This window comes from Epinephelus moara, chromosome 21, assembly GCF_006386435.1.
Source record: "Epinephelus moara isolate mb chromosome 21, YSFRI_EMoa_1.0, whole genome shotgun sequence".
Classification (NCBI taxonomy): Eukaryota; Metazoa; Chordata; class Actinopteri; order Perciformes; family Serranidae; genus Epinephelus; species Epinephelus moara.
Window position 1 is genome coordinate 14,509,384 of NC_065526.1, and position 18,873 is coordinate 14,528,256.

At 42.1% G+C, this 18,873-nt stretch overlaps 1 protein-coding gene across 3 annotated transcripts in view; it reads right to left on the reverse strand.

Moving 5' to 3' along the window:
• The window catches only part of mast3a (microtubule associated serine/threonine kinase 3a), a 40,725-nt gene that overhangs the window by 6,889 nt on the left and 14,963 nt on the right, over nucleotides 1-18,873 (reverse strand). For 2 of the 3 annotated variants that reach the window (XM_050032644.1, XM_050032643.1), the window contains 17 exons: nucleotides 18,040-18,060; nucleotides 17,750-17,828; nucleotides 13,710-13,867; nucleotides 9,366-9,441; nucleotides 8,914-9,123; nucleotides 7,639-7,740; nucleotides 6,521-6,653; nucleotides 5,529-5,614; nucleotides 4,905-4,990; nucleotides 4,400-4,608; nucleotides 3,374-3,512; nucleotides 3,009-3,141; nucleotides 2,743-2,908; nucleotides 2,483-2,584; nucleotides 1,460-1,582; nucleotides 613-725; nucleotides 302-483 (listed from right to left, as the gene is read on the reverse strand). In XM_050032644.1, coding sequence (XP_049888601.1) covers nucleotides 302-483; nucleotides 613-725; nucleotides 1,460-1,582; nucleotides 2,483-2,584; nucleotides 2,743-2,908; nucleotides 3,009-3,141; nucleotides 3,374-3,512; nucleotides 4,400-4,608; nucleotides 4,905-4,990; nucleotides 5,529-5,614; nucleotides 6,521-6,653; nucleotides 7,639-7,740; nucleotides 8,914-9,123; nucleotides 9,366-9,441; nucleotides 13,710-13,867; nucleotides 17,750-17,828; nucleotides 18,040-18,060 — 2,118 coding nt within the window. The remainder of the gene's footprint in view (nucleotides 1-301; nucleotides 484-612; nucleotides 726-1,459; nucleotides 1,583-2,482; nucleotides 2,585-2,742; nucleotides 2,909-3,008; nucleotides 3,142-3,373; nucleotides 3,513-4,399; nucleotides 4,609-4,904; nucleotides 4,991-5,528; nucleotides 5,615-6,520; nucleotides 6,654-7,638; nucleotides 7,741-8,913; nucleotides 9,124-9,365; nucleotides 9,442-13,709; nucleotides 13,868-17,749; nucleotides 17,829-18,039; nucleotides 18,061-18,873) is intronic. The other variant, XM_050032645.1, reaches the window with a different exon arrangement.

Here is an 18,873-nt window from a genome sequence, read left to right on the forward strand (position 1 = left end):
TCAGGTGGAGGAAGTCAGAGCCTGGGGAAAACCCAAATCAATACACAAACAAACTCCATACAGAGAGTCAAACTTGGTTGAAGGTTGAAATGACCTATTGTATTATTCCAAAAAGACTATTTATAACATCTGATAAAAAATGCTTAGTTTGAATATAAAGTGCTTCATATTTATTGTGAGAGAATATTACACTTCAATCTCACACTCTCTAAAAACTGACAGCTAACAAGGAGAGAATGAGGGCTGTAATTCTTTCCCTCTCATAATGAGGACATCACTCTCTCGCGTTTCGTGCTCTCACCTCCCTCTGTGTCCATCTGCCCTCCTGTCTCCACCAGCCAAGTGTTTGTGTCCATCGCCAGGGGAGAGGACTCCCCTGCCCTCCCATCGCTCCTCCTTCTCCTCACTGTGGCTTCGCTCCGACGACGACAGGCTCTGGTTGGACGGCGTGGAGGTGGACAGGTGCTCTGTGCTGCTGTACACCTGGAGGTTAAGGAGGAAATGGGTGAGATATCTGGAGGGCTGTTTTCTCAAAGAGTAATTCTATCGGTTAATGATGTATCTATATATGTGAAATAATCTATAGGTGAAGACCAGTAAGCAGAGCAGTACCTTGCTGAAGCGGTGCGCCACAGAGGAGAACTGTCGGAGCTCCAAAAATGATTCATCATCATTAGTTTCATCATCGTCATCTGAGTCCATGTGACAGTAGCGCTCTGATCGGGCTGTAGGAAACACAATGACAGCACATCAAATAATGACAAACTGATGACCCTGTTTTTATCCTGACTACCACCCCAGTTCTGCCCAAAAACATCAACACTCTGACAGCCTGTTCTCATAGTACTGCGTCCTTTTGTGCTAATAACAAATATATGTCTAGGTGTGTCTGTGTGCCTGCAGACAGAGACTTACAGTGCTCATTTTGGGTCTTTTCACACATGACAACATTTGGAAAAGCATTTTAAAACTATGGTAATTGGATTTTTTTTTTTTTTTTTTACTTTACTCCAACCATGATACTTTGCCTCATGGTAACCTGTCTGCATCTAGCATGCTGCTTGAGGCTGCTGCTGTGTGCACACTGAAATTATGATGGAAAAAGGAAACTCATTTTCTCTCGGTGAAAAATGTAATCTTCTCAAAGCTTATGACTACAAGTGATGGAGAAAGAAAACGAATGTGCAAAGGGACAGCACGTGTGGTTGAAGCTGCCCTTGTGAAGTGGGCCCTTTCACAAAACGCCCCGAAATGTAATAAATATACAAATGTAAATTAGATGGTAATTTGCATGAAAAACGAAAGACAAAAAGCTTTATAATAGTCATCTGCTTATAGTTATCAATTTCACCTGGAAAAACATGATCACTAAAAGCAGTTTCCACCGTAGTAAGGTGAGTTCATACTCAAAATAGCACTGTGTGAATCTGTCCAGGTATCTAACCGGTCTGTCACGTACTGTCAAAGTAACTGGTGTCCTCCTCAGTCTCGAGTTGAGGTATGAATTCAGCTTTCTGCCTCAGGAGGCCGTTCCAGTCCAGACCCAGGAAGAACATGTGCACCTTCACCTCAGTGGTTCCACCTGAAGAGCAAACAAACAAACAAACAAAAAAATCAGATAAACAGATTTGGCTTTTGTATCTGTACATCTATGGCCTAGTTTACAGTCACTCCTCAGCCAATCTGTAACCAGTGTCTCTCCTGATACACTGATATCTCCCTTTGTGGTGAGAACATCCTGTAAAATGACAAGACGGCCCTCCTCTCATGAGCTTTGACCTACTCGAGTCAACAGCCTCTGGAGCTTCCACCCGTCATCACGGTGTTGTTTACCACAGCTCTGCCTCGATCCAGATGTTGCCTTATTAACCCTCGTTATTACAGCTTTGATGTAAGCATAAAAGTCAGTATGTGTTGGAAATTTTCTATCAAATACAGCCACAAAAATGTCTCAAACTGCCAGTAAAGAGCTGGGATGTGGTCTTTTAAGATGAAAGAGCAACTTTAAATATTTTCAAAAGTTTATATTTTTCCACACATGACTTGCACTGACTAGTAAGTAGTACAAGAAATCTGTTTGTGCCTCTTCTTGACCAGCAGAAGGTCACATTGGGACCCAGCAGGACATACTCTAGAGCAGTAATACTAAACTTACAGCCTGATAGGGTGCCGGGTGGCCAGACAACCATTTTCTAATTGACAAAAATTGGTGAAAATAAACTGATTCAATGTAAATAAGGTGCCCGAGTGCATTAAAAAACATCAAAATAGGGCTTCTTTATAAAGAAAATGCCAGGCAGAGGATTCCCCGAACCCCAGGACTCCCCGACAGAGGTCTGGAGTAATTATTTATATGCTTATTATTAATGTTTCTTTGTTAACTGGTCCTTTGTTGTTTTGCAAAAGTGTCCCCAAGGCAAAGCATATCCCTGCTCCAGTGGGCCTTGTCTACCCATTCGTCATCATTCACACTGCCACTAACCTGTTCCGAGACGCTCCAGAGGGCTCGTTCTCAGCAGTCTGGTGATAAGGTCCTGGGCATCAGCTGGCAGAGCGTCCTCCCCTTCTGGCCAGATGATGTCATCTGGATAAAGAAGCACATACCAGGGAAGCAGTGAAGCGATTCAATGACACAGAAGCATTGCATGAACTTGAGGAGACTAAAATAAACATTCAACATGTATCATGCAAAATTTATGTGTGGAAGAGCTGCATGTGATGACTCAGTAAAAATGCTCTTACCGTTGACCACCTGACCGAAAAGCTGTTCTGGTGTGTCTCCAAAGAAAGGCACACAGCCCACTAAGAACTCGTAAAGGATGATGCCCATAGCCCACCAGTCCACTGGCTTCCCATAGCCCTGCCTCAGGATCACCTCTGGAGCAATGTACTCTGGAGTACCACACACCTGCAGAGAGGAGAAACATACGAAGACAGCGAAGACTGATGTCAGATAAGGTCATAAAACCCACAGACGAGATGAAGAGAAGAGATGAGAAGAGACAAACCTGTTTGTCGATAAACTCTCTGGTATCCTTTTCGATGTGTCCTTCATACAAGTTGGTGGTCATGTTCATTAGCCCAATCTTTGACAGCCCAAAGTCTGTCAGCTTAATGTGTCCCATGGAGGTGATTAACAAACTGAAAAAAAGAAGGAAATGTTTCATGTTACATCAAACGCTAACCCCAAGACACAGATCTCAGACTCAGTGAAAAATATCAAAGGCTGAACGTTTCAGAAAATTCTGTTCCGACTTCAAAAAGACTGCCAGGCTTTTAAAGACGATGGCATGTCTAAAAAATGACGAAAGTTTGGAAAATAATTAGGTGCAGCCTCAAAGCAGAGATGGAAAAATGTGAAATGAGGACTCACTTGTCGGGTTTGAGGTCTCTGTGCACGATGCCGTAGTTGTGAAGATACTCTAAAGCCAGAACAGTCTCTGCAAAATACATTCGAGCCATGTCCACAGGCAGCGGACCGATGTTCTTCAATAGGTTGGCACAATCCCCGCCTTTAAGTACAGAGACAGATGCTTTGTTTAGGCTTTCTGTATCTCTCTGACTCTATTGTGTTTACAGTGTGTGGACAAATAAAGATTTTAAAGCTACAGTCAATAACTTTTATTTAAAAAAAACTGTCACTATATCCTAACAGTCATACATGAGACAAATTAGCTGTGGAAAAATCAGGTTCCTCTGCCTCCTCCTAGTGTTCCTAATGGCATTTGCAAGTATTCAACGCCCTTGAACAAAAACATCCAACCAGAACCAGGAGTCTCTAATGCAGTGCCAATTGCTGCTCGTGCACATGCTCACACAGTCAGGCTCAATTCTTCAAGCTTCAGGAGAAGCTTGGCAAATTGAACAGCTGAGAAACAACCACCAGCAATGAAATAAACACGCCAACCCCCCCTTGGCAACAACAGTATACATGCTAAAGACAATAATACAGAAGAAAACCAACGACGAAAAGTAAGAGAAAGAGTTAGAGAGTTAATCTGAACGCAAGCCGGCATCAGTTTTGATCCTTTCAGGTCCCGTAGCTCTCTCCATCACGGAAAAGCCACTCCGATGTTTACTCTCTCTTTAGCCTACTTTTGTCTTCAGCCTTCTTTTGTTAACTTGTCTTTGCCGTGAACGCTGTTGTTGGCAGTGCAGCGTGTGATTGACACTGCATGATAAAGACTCCTCCTTGCTCTGACTGGATGTTTTTGTGTTTTTGTTTGTGCTTTGGATTCTAGCAAATGCAATTCGAAACACTGGGAAGAGCATGACTGTCAGGATATAGTGACAGTTTCAGCAAGTACGACAAAAGTTGCCTACTGTAGCTTTAAAGAATATTACATTAGCTTATTCCTGTTAAAAATATAGACATGTGCATTAAAAATTCAAATCTTACCTTCCACATACTCCATGACCATGCAGAGGTGCCTCCGCGTCTCAAAAGAGCAGAACATAGAAACCACAAATGGGTTTTCAGCGAAGGTGAGGATGTCTCGCTCCACAAACACCTGTTGGATCTGGTTCCTCAGCATCAAGTTCTGCCGGTTGATCTTCTTCATGGCAAAACGTTGACGGGTCTCCTTGTGGCGCACCAGAAAAACAGCACTGCATGGCATGAGAAGGGAGGGAGGAGGACAGAAGAAGAGAAAGAAGGAAAATTCCAGGACAGACAGAGAAGGGAGAGTTTATGAGGGAATGATAGGTATGGACTATCAGTTACTATTGAGCATCAGTTCAGACTTGAAATGAAGTCGCCCAGACAAATTCAAAGTGTACACACAAAAGTACTAAAACAACACATCCTCATTTCTAGTTTCTTTTCCGCTTTTATTGGGCTTTCTGTGGTGTCAACAAAGAGACTGAGTCAGTCGGACGCAAACAAAGAAGTCTGTCTTACTCACCCATAGGCGCCATTGCTAATGAGCTTGATAGTCTCAAAGTCGCTCTCCAGTGGTTTCCTACGAGGAGGGGTGCAGGCTGCTCGGCTCTGAATCACACACACACCAAAAGGAGAAGGACAATAACAGGAACTTAGCTGCGGCATTATTTTAGAAAAGCATAAATCCATGAACTTCACAACTTTATTGTGAGTCTGCCTGTATTAATATGCGCTCTATTCAAAACTTCAACTGTGTCCAAGCAATCCCTTCAGTGAGGCACTGCATTATTTACATGATATTATAATGTGTGTATTACTGACATGACATGATATCAATATTTCATATCTTAAATATCACAGTTATTGCAAATACCAGCATATTGCAACACCTCTAGTGCATATGCAGCCTGTTTTTGCAGAGTCTCCTTTATTGTTGGTTGCCCAGCCGACTCTTTGGGTGCTGCTGGACATGATATTCATGATCATCCCGATAATAGATGTTCACCATGATCAAGTTATTATGAGTGTTTTATATCACAATCTAGGATACTGTGCATCGTCCCATCCCTCCTTCACCCATCACTAGTTGTTCTGTCAAGCTGAGAGTCACATTACAATGCATTATTACTATTTTATAACTGCCTACCTGTATAGGTGTTGTATCTACAGTGTCATCAGACTCTCTGCTGACCGCTCTGTGACTCGGACTCGTCTGCTCCAGATGGACCATCTCTGTAACAACAGCAGACACACATCAAGCTCCATTCAGCTTAGATAAACACCATTGAGGACGGTGAGTGCTCATTCAACTGTTTGCAATGATACAACCCGACTAATGATGCTTGACAAAATTGCAGCTGTCACGGTACCCACAGTGGATTTGTTAGTGTTTTCATTTTTTTCTTTTTCATGAGTTTATAATATCTCAGTCCTGTTAATTTTCCAATTCGGCTGAGTTATGCTCTCCTCTGTCAGTCTAGCCTTCAGTGTTAGTCAACAGAGGAGAGCATAACTCAGACACAGACCAAAAACACAACCTGTTTAACTGAACAATAAAGGACTCAGGGACACTAAGGCGTGAACTGAGACTAGGAAAAATCCACATAAACTTGGCCACAGTGTGCACATTAAGAGCAGATAAAATAAAAACTGTTTGTATGAAGACAATACAATGAGGGAAGTGGTAAGTTGAGTAAAGTGCAATGCATGATAGTTGCCATGACACATTTAAGGAGGTGCCTCGATTTCATTCAAAACAAAATGTTCTAGGGCAAAAAAATAATACATACATAATAACAATAAAAAGAGAAGACCTTAAAATGGCAGCAGAGATATCACCATTAGCAATACTGGTTCTCCATGTAGGTCAATTTTTTAAAGTTCTCATATCAAGAGAGAGTATATTTTTTGGAAATCACATATGATTTAATTTCGATAAATTAGGGCACATGCATTTGACTCAGTAAAATAAACAGGACATGAACAACTACTGCAATAATAATGCTCATGTCATGCACACCCAGTCCAAATACACAGTACTATTTATTCAGGAATCAGGACATAAGTATTCTAAAATGTCTAAGTTGAGAGGTTAGTGGAAAAATACTAACATAATAAATTAATAAATCAATGCCTCACCTTCCAGGGGATCCCTGGTGAGGCCGAGCTGGCTGATGATGTATCTGGGAATATCAGTCTTGATGCCGTGGCCCACCTTCGCTTGACCCTCTGCAGCCTCCAAACGCTGGTAAAATTCCTCTGGATCAAACTCCTGTAGAAAAGAGAGAGGAAGGGTGTGTTGTGGTTTTATTCCATTTTAAATACAATTTAGTAGGCCTTGGCTTTTATAAAGCAAAAAAAAAAAAAAAAAAGCTGTCACTACAAAAAGTGTTGCACAAGAAAGACACAGTCCCCTGACAGAAAAGCTGCAAACTACACAGCAGGAAATAAAAGGAAACATAATTGCAATGTGATGACAGAGGTGGCAAGAAAAAAAGATGAAGGAGTAATTCCAACTTGTTTTTCTTTAGGGCTTGTGAACTTGAGTTATCAGCTACAAACAGACAATATTAAAGCAATACTTCATCTACAAAATGATAATGTGTGTATACATTACTCATCCAAGTATCATTTATCCAGTCATATGCTCAGTACGTCCTAAACACATACATTTTCGCTAAAATCTTACTGTTTAAAACACTTGTGCATACACAGTCGTACGCACAGACGAGTAGAGTGCATGGGCAAGAGTGTGCATTTGAAACCTGCTTAATGGGACACACAGGCAGATCTTAAATGCCCAGGTCCACTACTCGTATGCAGAGGTATACATGAGTACAAATAGAGAGGTTTTAGAAAATGCATGTGTTTGGGGAGTCATCAAGAACTTTTGGATTCTTCGTTCACCGTGGAAGCATGCGAGAAAAACGTTTCATCACACAGTCAACGGGGTGAGTAGCTGATGTACAAAGGGTCATTTTGTGGGTGAAGTATTCCTTTAAATGGATTACGGACTACATTTCAAAACATCATTCTGTCCAGCAAGGTAAATTTGTTGTTGGCTTATCCTAAGATGCAACTGTGTTATTATTACAGCTGAAACTATCATTACTACAGCCTATAATCAATGCATGTGAGTCACCTGTGACATCTGCATTTGAAGGGACAGATATTTGGCTCAAGGCACTTGAACATCATGATGATATTACATCACTCCTGTACCCATGATCACAAATGTGTCTGCCATTGAGTCTTACCAGACACTCCAGGAGCCTGGCAGGTCTGGAGATGATGATGAGAATCTTCTTGACCAGTTTGGTGATGACTGTCACCTCCTCGCTCTCTGAACGCTCATACGCCTGAAAGGGCAGAGACAAAGGATGATGAATTATTATTGTGACTTAATCCAATTGGTATGAGCCACGCAGCACGCACAGAGGCTGTCTGCACTTTGGCTTGAGTTATTTTTAGCATCCATTTCATCTTCTTACGTTATCTGTTGGCGATTCAACAAATCAGGGCTGGCATTTCAACATCTTGTATCAATATCATTTACGTTTGCTGCCTTGCCAGATTCATAAATGATAGAAAAAAACCTCTTACTAACACTCATTGTGTCCATATCTTAGACTAACACTGCATTGCCTTGGTCAAACAGCATGTTCAGAGTCAGTGTTTCAGAGGTGCTAAGAGTGATGTCAGTCAGAGTTCAGGTTAGACAGCTGATAATCTGTAACAGGCTCTGTGTCTTACCCTGTCAAACCTGTTACATGATTTGTTTTTAAAGTTGCAGTAGACAAGAAAAACAGTGTTACAAAACAGCAATTACAATTCGAGAGAAGAATGAGCGAGCACTGGGACAAACATTGTAACATGTGACGGTACTGACATTTGCTAAAAATAAACTCCCTCCAAGCTGGAAAATCATTTTATTGGCAAGATGGGAGAATAATTACAGAAATGTGGCTTTGGTGGAAATTATAGACAAAATGATGTCTTTCCCTGTTGTACTGTGGAATAAACTATGCCAATAGGAGACAGACTGCACACTGTACTAACTGTGGCTGGAAATGGCTTGATAACTCGATATTAATTCATCCAACTTCCTGATTAAAAAGAGAAAAGTCATTCGAGTCTGCAGCAGAAGCTGTTATCTGTATTGCAGAAGGCAGCATGTGCTGCAGGGAAACTGTTGCTGGAAAGGTTATGTAATAAATCATTATGTAATCAAACACTTGACCACCGCACAGATCTAAGTATGATATGAAATGACAACACAATTACTGAACAATGAACTGGAAACAGCACTGAATGGGAACCAATCATACAGGCAATTTCAATTCAATGTTCCCAGTGAAGCTACAGTAGAGCCTGCAATGTCCCAGAGGGCAGTCTGAGCTACCAACAATCAGAGATCCACTGATGATGTCTTAAAGGGAACAAACACCAGCTGAACAGTTGCAGGGTCGAATGATCATAAAAAGCAAAGCTGTGTGCATGTTGTCCAGGGATCAGATGGAAGAAACACTCACCTCATGCAGCAGCTTCTCCAGTTTCTCCTGCAGCTCCACAAAGTACCTGGAGGTGACCAGGCCTTCCTGGGACTTGTCCAGACAGTCTCTGGCGAGCTCCAGCAGCTGGTGCTGAATGAATCCCAGCACACCATCGGCCAGGGGCAGAGCAGTGCCTGGGGAACACTCTGCAATGATGTCGAGCAGCCGACCCTCCATCTGGGCTGTCGCCTGGGAAACGACCAAGATGGAAGACTTCATTTGAAACGGTGACAGCAGTATTATATGAACAAGTATTAGCCCACAGGTGAACAAGTGAAGATTTGGCTTTGCCAGGCAGGTTAAAATGTCCTGTCCTGATTTTCACGTGTAAAAAAGCTCCTGATAGATTGTTTTTTTCACATGGAGACACATTAACAAACTGAGGATGTTTAGCAAATACAGATAAAAAGACAGCAAGAAACTGACTTTACCTTAGGAAAGCGTTCTTTGTAGACATGATTCATCATGACAATTTCATTGTCAAATGTTCCACAGGTCCGTCCAGGGCTGGAGGGGAACCAGGCAAAAGAGAAAAACAGAAAAATGGATCAGAGCTACAACCTACGATAAATATACTACTGAACAGATCAAGTTAATAAGTCATGGATGCTACATTTAAATCAGAAAAAACACAGTGGAACTTATTTGCATACTGATCTGGGGGAAGGTGCCATGATTTTGTGAAGATGCCGTCCGTTTAAGCCTGCGCAAAGTGGCTGCAATTAGCTAGCCAGTAGGATACACACACAGGAACTGACATATACTAACACGTGGCTGAACTGTCGACCACAACAAAGAACAGAGAAGCTCATTATACAGCACACACAGAGCAGGACTTCATTCTCTGCTCAGGACGCCATTACTCCTCTATATCTTAACATAGCAAAATGGTTGCTATATTGATGTTTCAATGTCGCATACAGCTCCTTTAAAATGCTAAACACTGACATACTGAAGCTGTAAAACAATGTAAAGCTCAAAAACTGTCTTATTAAAGCTACAAAGAAACTACATTTCTTACAAGTAAATGTTTGACTGAAGGTGTTTACAGCCATCCTGGGTCATAAACACAGCATGTTTGAATATAACACTAATGTGATTCAGATCAGGTTCTCCTCTGCAGTATCCATGACCACATCTGTTGTGTGCGCAGGGCTTCAGTTACGAGACGCCACCTTTAAAACTGTCTGTACACATTGCAAATCAACGTACTGTCATCACAAACGTTAAAAATAGCGAGCCTGGGTGCCCCTATATATCACATACTACAAATAACAATATCAACATGTGACAGGCACTTTACTATTTCTGGGTTACTACGACAGTTGCCGTTGCACAGCAGTGGATTATTTAAGTGCAATAGCAACAGTTAACCCCTTGGGAACTATTTGAGGGCAATAAGAAACGCTTTACACACCCTCTGGAGCTATTTTAGAGCAACACAGACACTTGTCCGGCATCCATTTCCATCGTCAATACGTGCAGTAATTTAGATGTGAGTTTGTGGAATCTCGTGTTCAATCTGAAAACAGCTGATCAGGGCTCAAATTAACAGATCATCTGACAGAAACTGCTGTTTTGCTTGATATATATTTGTGGGTATAAACTTTTATAACCAAACCAGACAGTTAACAAGCCTACTGAATTGTAAAAGTCTTGACTTATACTGGACTATTAACATTTTCTCATCAACTTAAATTCAGAAACCTAAAATGTTTGACTCAATAAATGATGAAGACTGTCTTGTACACAAGTCTCAACTGTGACTTTTTCCTTTAAGTAGGAAAAAAACCCACTTCAGCATACCAAGAGCAGTGCACATAGAGTATCTAGTATCTCCGCCATATATATACATATATATATACATATATATGTGGCACAGGCAAGGACACGTCACAGAAAAAAACAACCACATCAAGATGCTGCCAACACCCTCCACCACCCATTATATAAGTCTCCAGCAACCTCAAAACTCCCCGCCACAAGAGCTATTTAGAGGGCTCGTCTAAGTGTTTAATGAGAGCAGCCATGCTAAATGATGAGGAAATGCTATATTCTAATCCAGGGGATCGCTAGAAACCAGCGCACATAACCACACCAGAACCACATAAAATAATTATCGCACAATATTCAAATCCTCCCAGCCAGTGTTTCATTATGATCACACATGAAAGACGGAACATCCGGCCTATTTGTGTTGGTTTGAGGCTGAGAGAGGCAATTTCACCAAATGAGACATTTCTTATTTACATTCTGTTTACAGCTCTGCTGCTAGGGAGCACATGGATACTAACTGCAGGTTTTTTCCGGCGGTTGCAATGCTGATAACAGTTTGTCTCTCATAAAATTATTTTAAATCCATATTTGGGTAAGCAGCTATGCAACAGAGGGAAAATGTACAAGAGGTAGGGTGTCTGTCACTGCTGCTCATTGTGTGACTAAAGCTTCTGGAGGGGGTGTTAGTGTTTATGTGAGCTCCACAGCCAGCATCTTCAATTAGTGCAGCAGAAGTTTCCACACACAGCGGAGCAAAAGCAGCTCAGCGTCGTATTGCAGTTATAGTTAGACATACCTCTTGGCTGGGCCAAAGAACTGACATGTTAATGTTAGCTTACAGGAAAATTTACATGGCAGAGAAGAAACTCTGGTTCAGGAACAAAGATTATAAATGTCATGACTTCTTTTTTCCCCTTCCATTTACATTCTTGGCAGCAATACTCAACAGGTTAGTTTTTCAGTTACCTTTTTGAGTTATAGGCTTTCGTGAGCTGTTTTAACTAGAAAAGGTTAGTTAACTAACTCAGCTGTCAGAGTCGGATGTAGCTTCTTTCTGGCCACACTAAGTCAAGTGTGAGGCTGGTATTCTAATTTTACTAGATGTGATCAGTTCCTCTATATTTCCGCTGTGCACTGCATTGTGAGAAAACAGTGTCTATCAACACCACACTTGAAAAAACAAGAATATTTAGCATACTGCTGGTGTATTGACATACTGAAAGAGCAGTTCCTTGTTCCTTTTTTTGCGGTTTTATATCCTTCTGTGGCTTTCCAGTAGTGCTCCTGATATATTCAAACCCAAAATATTCAAATCTCAGTCAAATATGTATGTTTAAGCCTAAAAATTCTCAAGTGCTTCTAAAAACTTTTTACCAATCATGTGATGCAGGTGTCTACATGATGTTGTTGCTAACAGATAAACTCATATACTGCTGTAGGTGCCATGCTAGTTTAGTCCTGAAGGTCACAAACAAAGTAAATGATTGAGTCGATAGTAGACAAGCAACTCCTGTGTGCTGTGAGGTAAAATTACTATTTTGAAGAAAGCATAGATATCTGCTTCAGTTCCCTGTGGGAAAGTAAAGTGATAAAATAATCGTAATATAGTGTACACTTAAACCGATATTATTATTAATGAAGCTCAGCCTAAGTTCAATAAGGAAGACTTTCTTTGAGCTCATCCATTCACAATTCTCTCCCTCCCTCTCCCACTGCTTCCTTTTATCAGCTGACTATGGGTGTTCTCACCTCTAGTTATCCAATGAAACTTCACCACAATCTCTATCAGCCAATCAGGATGCTTTCTCCTCTGCTGCTGTCATTGGCCCTCCTCCACCCCATTCACCTCCAGCCATCGTATCCAGAGTCCAGGACAAGTTCAATGAAGGCTCATTCCTCTACTCATCCAGAACATCAGCACTTCTCCATCTTCTCCACATCTTGTTCTCATCTCATCTTCCCTACCTCTTATCACCACCAGCGTCTCGAACCGGAAGGGATGCCCTATTCAACTATGGATCCCTCACCCTCCTTAAATCATATCATCTCAATTCGATCTCGATATTCTTTTACTATAAAAACGAGTCTCTCCTGATTGAAATTCTTTCATGGTCCTTTTTACAGGAGGGTAATATACATCTGCTGCTGCTCCCATCCACAGCCACCCGACTGTTTTAACAGAAACAGTAGCATTACTTCTCAACACTTGCTACCACTTCTGTTGATCAATTAGTTTGTGTTATTGTGTGACTTTCAGAGCCAAACTACCATGCCGTCCACAGTAGTGAGCTAAATTGCTTAGCCTCTGTGCCCCCTATACTCCTGTCTGCTCCTCCATACTGGGAGCTGATCGCCAATTAGTGTAGGTATCACATTGACTGTGGAGCTATACATGCAAATGCAGTACTAAATTGAATCTCAGTGTGTCTTTATGTGTTAAATAAAAGTTTAATAGCACCATGTTCCACCTCCATGCTTAAAACTTTCAAGTTAACACTTCTCTCACCCTCCATGCCAACACTGTCAGCGAACAGTGTGTGTGTGGGGTGGCGGGATCAGCGCTGTAACCTACGTCACTGCTTTTTAATAATGGTTGAGAAGAAGATTCCATTTGAAAAACACGGAAAAGAACGCAGATGGACCCGCCCTTTAAATCTGGCACCTCTGCAGTGTAATCACACTTCTTATTTTTAACCTTGTCACAATAGTACGTAATATTTGAAATAATTTTAATTCATGAATTAATACTAGTAATCCAAGTAGTGGTGGACTTCAGTGCTGGGCCTCATGACATTATCTTCTCTCATTGATTTTCACATTAACCTAAAACATCTGCCAGAAATATTTAAGTGTGTCATCTTCTTTTTGTTCCATCCATTCAAATCAAACTAATCTGATGACATCATCACTTCTCCCAGGGAAGCACAGTGTCACAGAAATGTTTGTGTAGTCCGTACATTTGTGCAGTATAGTTAGTGTATGATAGAACTCCAAGCTACCTGAGACTGCGTGAGCGGAGCCTGACAGGGGGCGAGGCGTGAGCTCCTTCTTCGTCCGCGACACTCTCCGTGCTCCGGAAATGTTTGAACAGGAAGTGGAGATCATCTTGCGTGGGCTGGAAGGGCAACTGGTGCAATAACTCCTGGGAGGAAGAGGACTGGGGACAGAGAGAAACAGGGAATGTATAAGAGAGAAGTAGAGAGTGGGAAAGAATCGTGTGCAGAGGTCCGTGACCTGGAATATATTGTAAATATGTAATAAAACACTAACTGGCTGAATACTCAAACTTGTTTTCCCACTTGTATCATGTCAGGGTGTGCTTCTGCTGCTTTGATGATATAACATCCTGTGTTAAAAGGCTTCCTCTAATAAGAGTCACACCACTGCTCTCTCAGATTCACTCATTATTCTCTTAATGCTCAGAGACTTAAAGGCTTTCATGCTCCACCATAGATCTGAATTAGATGTAACACTTAACAAGGACGTGCTGAGAAAGGCTGCACTGAAGTAAAACATCATAAATCCTTTTAATTTTAAAAATGACTCAATGAGCTTTAGTGTTCTGCTCTCCTGAAGCAGGATTTTTCCTCCCTGCCGCAGCATGTCCCGAGGCACGCAGCAGCGGCTGTTGTGTTGGCCGCGCATGCATTGGTTTTCTCTTTCCAAGACAAAATGTGTGACACGCAGCTTGGAATTTATGAGAACTCCCATCTGGCTGGGATCTTGTGTTTCACTGGAGGAAGAGCAAAGGGAAGGGGGAAAGAGAAGAGCCTAACAGAGAGAAAAAGTGAAAGGAAAACAGAAAAGAGAAACTCACAGAGAGGCAGAATAAAAGAAGCAGGGAAGTAACAGAAAATAAGTAGAGGGGGAGATAGATACCCCGAGGAGGAAACTAGAGACGTGTCAGAACCGAGTGAGAGCAGCATAAAGACCTCACTGACAGCGAGCCTGAAAGGGGCATTGTGTGGCGAGGGCTGACCTCACCGTCTCCAAGCCATGTGGTTGGCCGTGCAAAATTACAGCCGTGACAGAGGAGAGCTGCTATTGTTTTTACAGCCAACTGCAGCTTCAGTAATGACTTTCTAGACAACATCTCAAGAAAATCAACACAGAAACCTTCGACAAATGGCTGATGGGTGTAGCTGGGCCGCACGTCGCACTCCCTGGGCTTTGACTTCTCCCGAAAGGAAAAGCAGAGCGAGGAAATGTGAAACGCCGTACAGTCCCTACTTGAGTGTGATGTCATCCAGGAAAAAGAAGGCATGCATTTCAACAAGACCCGTGTTATTTTAGTGATAAGACTTATAATTCCTGTACTTTCCCTCGGTCAAATGGGGCTCCACAGAGTGTGGCTTTGGTATGAAGTCATTTACTTTATAAGGATGGTCACATGGTAAAATATTAACTTAATCAGTCTTTGTTCCCACGAAAGTTTATTGATGAATTCAGGCAGAAAAAACAAACCACATGGAGAGGAATTTTGTGTATTTTAGTTGTCATGTGTCTATAAAGCTGTCCATCTATTCCATTAATGATCCCACAAAAACAGAGAAAGGCATCTGAGGATTCATTCCTATTTCCTGCCTGCAGTGGAACGTGCGATAGAGGGGTTGATGATGCGGAGATGTATCATCGTTAGACGTATCCTGTTATGACTGACTCATTAAAGTACTGTTTTGTATAAATCATCATGCTGCAGAGTATGGTCAAACAGTCTGTCAAGTAACAGCGTTGTGATGGTGTGAAGTTTTTCACCCGCCTCTGAGAATGTATTCAGCGTCTTTACTTGCATCGGTTCAACAAATGATCTGCAGATGCCACAGGGTCAGCGTGAAGTGATGCCCGACACAAAACTGAATATGTAACTGTCTGCCCCTGGTCGTAAAAAGTTAATAGTTTGACCAGAGGCAATGATCAGCTTGGGTCGAAACAGCCAAATACATTTCTCAAACCTCTGCTGCAAAATCATCTACCTCTTTTGAGGTTTTTGAGAAATTATATAGTTAAAGATGGGGTATGCAGTTTTCTGGAAAGGGCAAAAAGGTCATAATTTGAAAATACACCCTCCTCCTGCAGCTCTCCCCTCACTCCCCTGTCCTATGCCCCTCCCACCAGAGGACCATGCACTTCATACAGTAACCCAGTGTGTCCCACAAATTGATTTATTTCATTTTATTTCATTATAGAGCGCTCTCTCTGCTTATCAGACCTCACATGAGACAAGAATTAACTAACTAGCCAACATGCAGTCCCTTCGCCTCACTCCTTGCTGCTGTGGACTGCTACTAGAGCCGCCCTGACTAAGAATTTCCCTAGTCAACCATTAGTTGTAACTTATGGCCATTAGCTGACTAATCACCCACAATTATGGTATTAATCTAATTATTAAATGATATATTTTGGGCGGGGCAACATAATGATTTGAGTTGAAGGTGTGAGAAAGAATAGTATCAGTAACATTGTTAACACTGTGCTACATTACAGAGAAATACAAAACCGTACTAATGAACCTTCATTAATATAGGCCTATATTTTATCTACAAGTGCACGTCACACACTGAGCGAGCCGCCTGTTAATGACACTGTCGGCAAAGCAGTAATGATTGTGCTAAGTGGCTAATGGGCATGTAGCTACTTACATGTCTCAGATGATACGTCATGTTTGTAATCAATGAATCACCTTGGGTTCGTCCTTCACCTTCTCAAAATGATCCCACACTTTGGATTTCCTGCCTGACATGTTATTAACTAGTCTGTGTAATAACTGCAGGTACCAGCCCTGTAAATTAGGGGCCGTACACATGCCGCATCTTTAACTGCCTGGAAAACGCGAGGTCAGGCGCTGGGCGCTACTCTTGTGCCTTTTTTTGTTTCAGAGGCTGTTTATAAGTGTGTAGGCCTATCGTCCATGGGACAGATGTAAAGCTCTGGGTAGCTCTGCAGTAACATGATCGGCTTTTCCGTATTTATCAGACTGAATATTTACAGAAGAAGGGAAAGATATCTGTCGGCTGTGATTGGTTTGTAACGTGACTCCTGTCTGACTGCTGAGCCTGGCCTCTTCCTGTGTCTGTCCTTTCAAATTAAATTCCCACATGGTCAACTCATACAGGTTTTGATTTATTTTGACAAGGCGCAGCTCCCAACAGAGTTTCACTTTCACATCGAGAGGTTTTTTTTTGTCGTTTATTGTCAGACTCTCTTTTTGACTCTCTCTTTGATAAGTTGGTCTTCCTTTTTTCGCTTTCAAGTGTAAAGAGTTGTTGCCAATACTGGAAGAGCATCTTTCTCTGCAGGACTCTCCACCATTGAATCAGGCTTTCACTGAATGGACGTGCACGCACATCATTTTTAGAGCTGCCAACGGGAACGCCCTCTCTCTGAAATGACCTGTGATCGGCCAAAGTCTCCATCACACACTAGATTTTCTAATGCCTGAAAACAGAGCTAAGAGAAGGAGTTTCCTCTCAATCCACTTAAACTACAATATGATGAAAGGATGTTATGGGAACTTTGCCCAGTGACGCCATGATAAAACTGCCTACCCAAACTTTAATATGACTGCATCACATTAAACTTTTACATGACGAGCTGAATCGGCATCACTTTACTTAAGATATTAAAAATGCTTGCAGTGTTTCGCAGAGAGCTGTTTGTCAAATAAAATACAACTTCCACATCTCATCTAAAATATGGACCAAGTGCCGAGCCTTTTTATAAAATAACTCACTCTGTAAACTGGGGTCTACTGTAAATCAACAAGCATTTATAGGTGGATTTATTTCCTACACTGTGTGTAATCTGATGGGGTTTACAGTGCAGTCAGTCAACACCATAAGTTTACAAGACACCATGGCCCAGTAAACCGACTGATACACAGTATAAGTAACACAGGGAGCTAAATGGTCCCATGGCAGCAGTTTGGGAAAGAGGTTGAATATCTGATGAAGGAAAGAGAAGCAGACCTCACTGCCACTGATGACTGCAGGGATATAAAGACAGAGACACTGAGAGAAACACAGAGAGAGACTCAGCTTACAGATACTGATGAACTGGGTGCATTGGTGCAGTATCCAGATGAGGGAACTGAAGCCACAGACCACCTTCGCCCATCCGCTCTGCAGAAAAGAAAAAAAACAGTAACAGACTGCACAGTGCTGGCTCCCCATCACATATGAAACCTACATATCCTGTTGACTCACTCCAATCTTCAAAGAACCTGCAAATCTCATTTCATGCTTATATTCCCATGCAAGCTTAAAGTGATAACATCTGATGCTTCAAACTGTGTCATAAAAAGAAATAAACACCAGATTGTCGTTTTCTTACCTTTCAGTGCGGGCCAGTTGGCTACACCGATGCAAAAAAGAGGAAGACGCATATGAAGGAGGCAGAGAAGAGGGGGACAGGCAGAGACACAGTGAGAAAGAAAATAAACACTGTTTAATGATAGTGACAGAGTAAGTCTGGCTGTCAGAGTCATAGCACTGTTTGTCTGTCACAGCTCACAGCCAGTGGCAGTCGGCTGCTGCTGCTGCTGCTGAACACCTGCCAAGCTGCCATCATACTGCAGCACTGAGACCCACAGACACTTGACTCATGACTCATTACACACACACACACACACACACACACACACACACACATATATATACGCCAACGAGATACACTCATAAACAGTGCCTACACATACACCACGAAACACCCACAAAGCCCACTACTACACCTCAACCTTTATGTGTGAAACTTCCACGTGCAGCATCGCCTCCATCTCTATTGTCCCCCTATTTTTCCACCCAGTGTGGCACTCTGAGGACATGGCCCAATTTTCCTCCCTGATTCAATCTGTGATGACAGGATGGTCAAATGTTTTCTCGCACAAACCAGCTCTTGGGGACGTGCAGCTAAATCAGGGGTGACACAGTGAAATTGGATGGTTCTGCTCTGAGTGTGATGGAGATGTGAGGATTAGTCAGATGAATAAGACGTGTGTGTTTTTCCAGTGCGTTGCCACGAGTGCTTTCGCTCTCCCTCCCCCTCCGAGGCAGTACTGTACGTTCAAACATTATCAAAATAAACACTCTGCCAAACCTCCACAATTCAGAGCGAGCTTTAGTTGCCAATCTATTTTATAATCAAGAGCTGAAATCTAATCACACATCC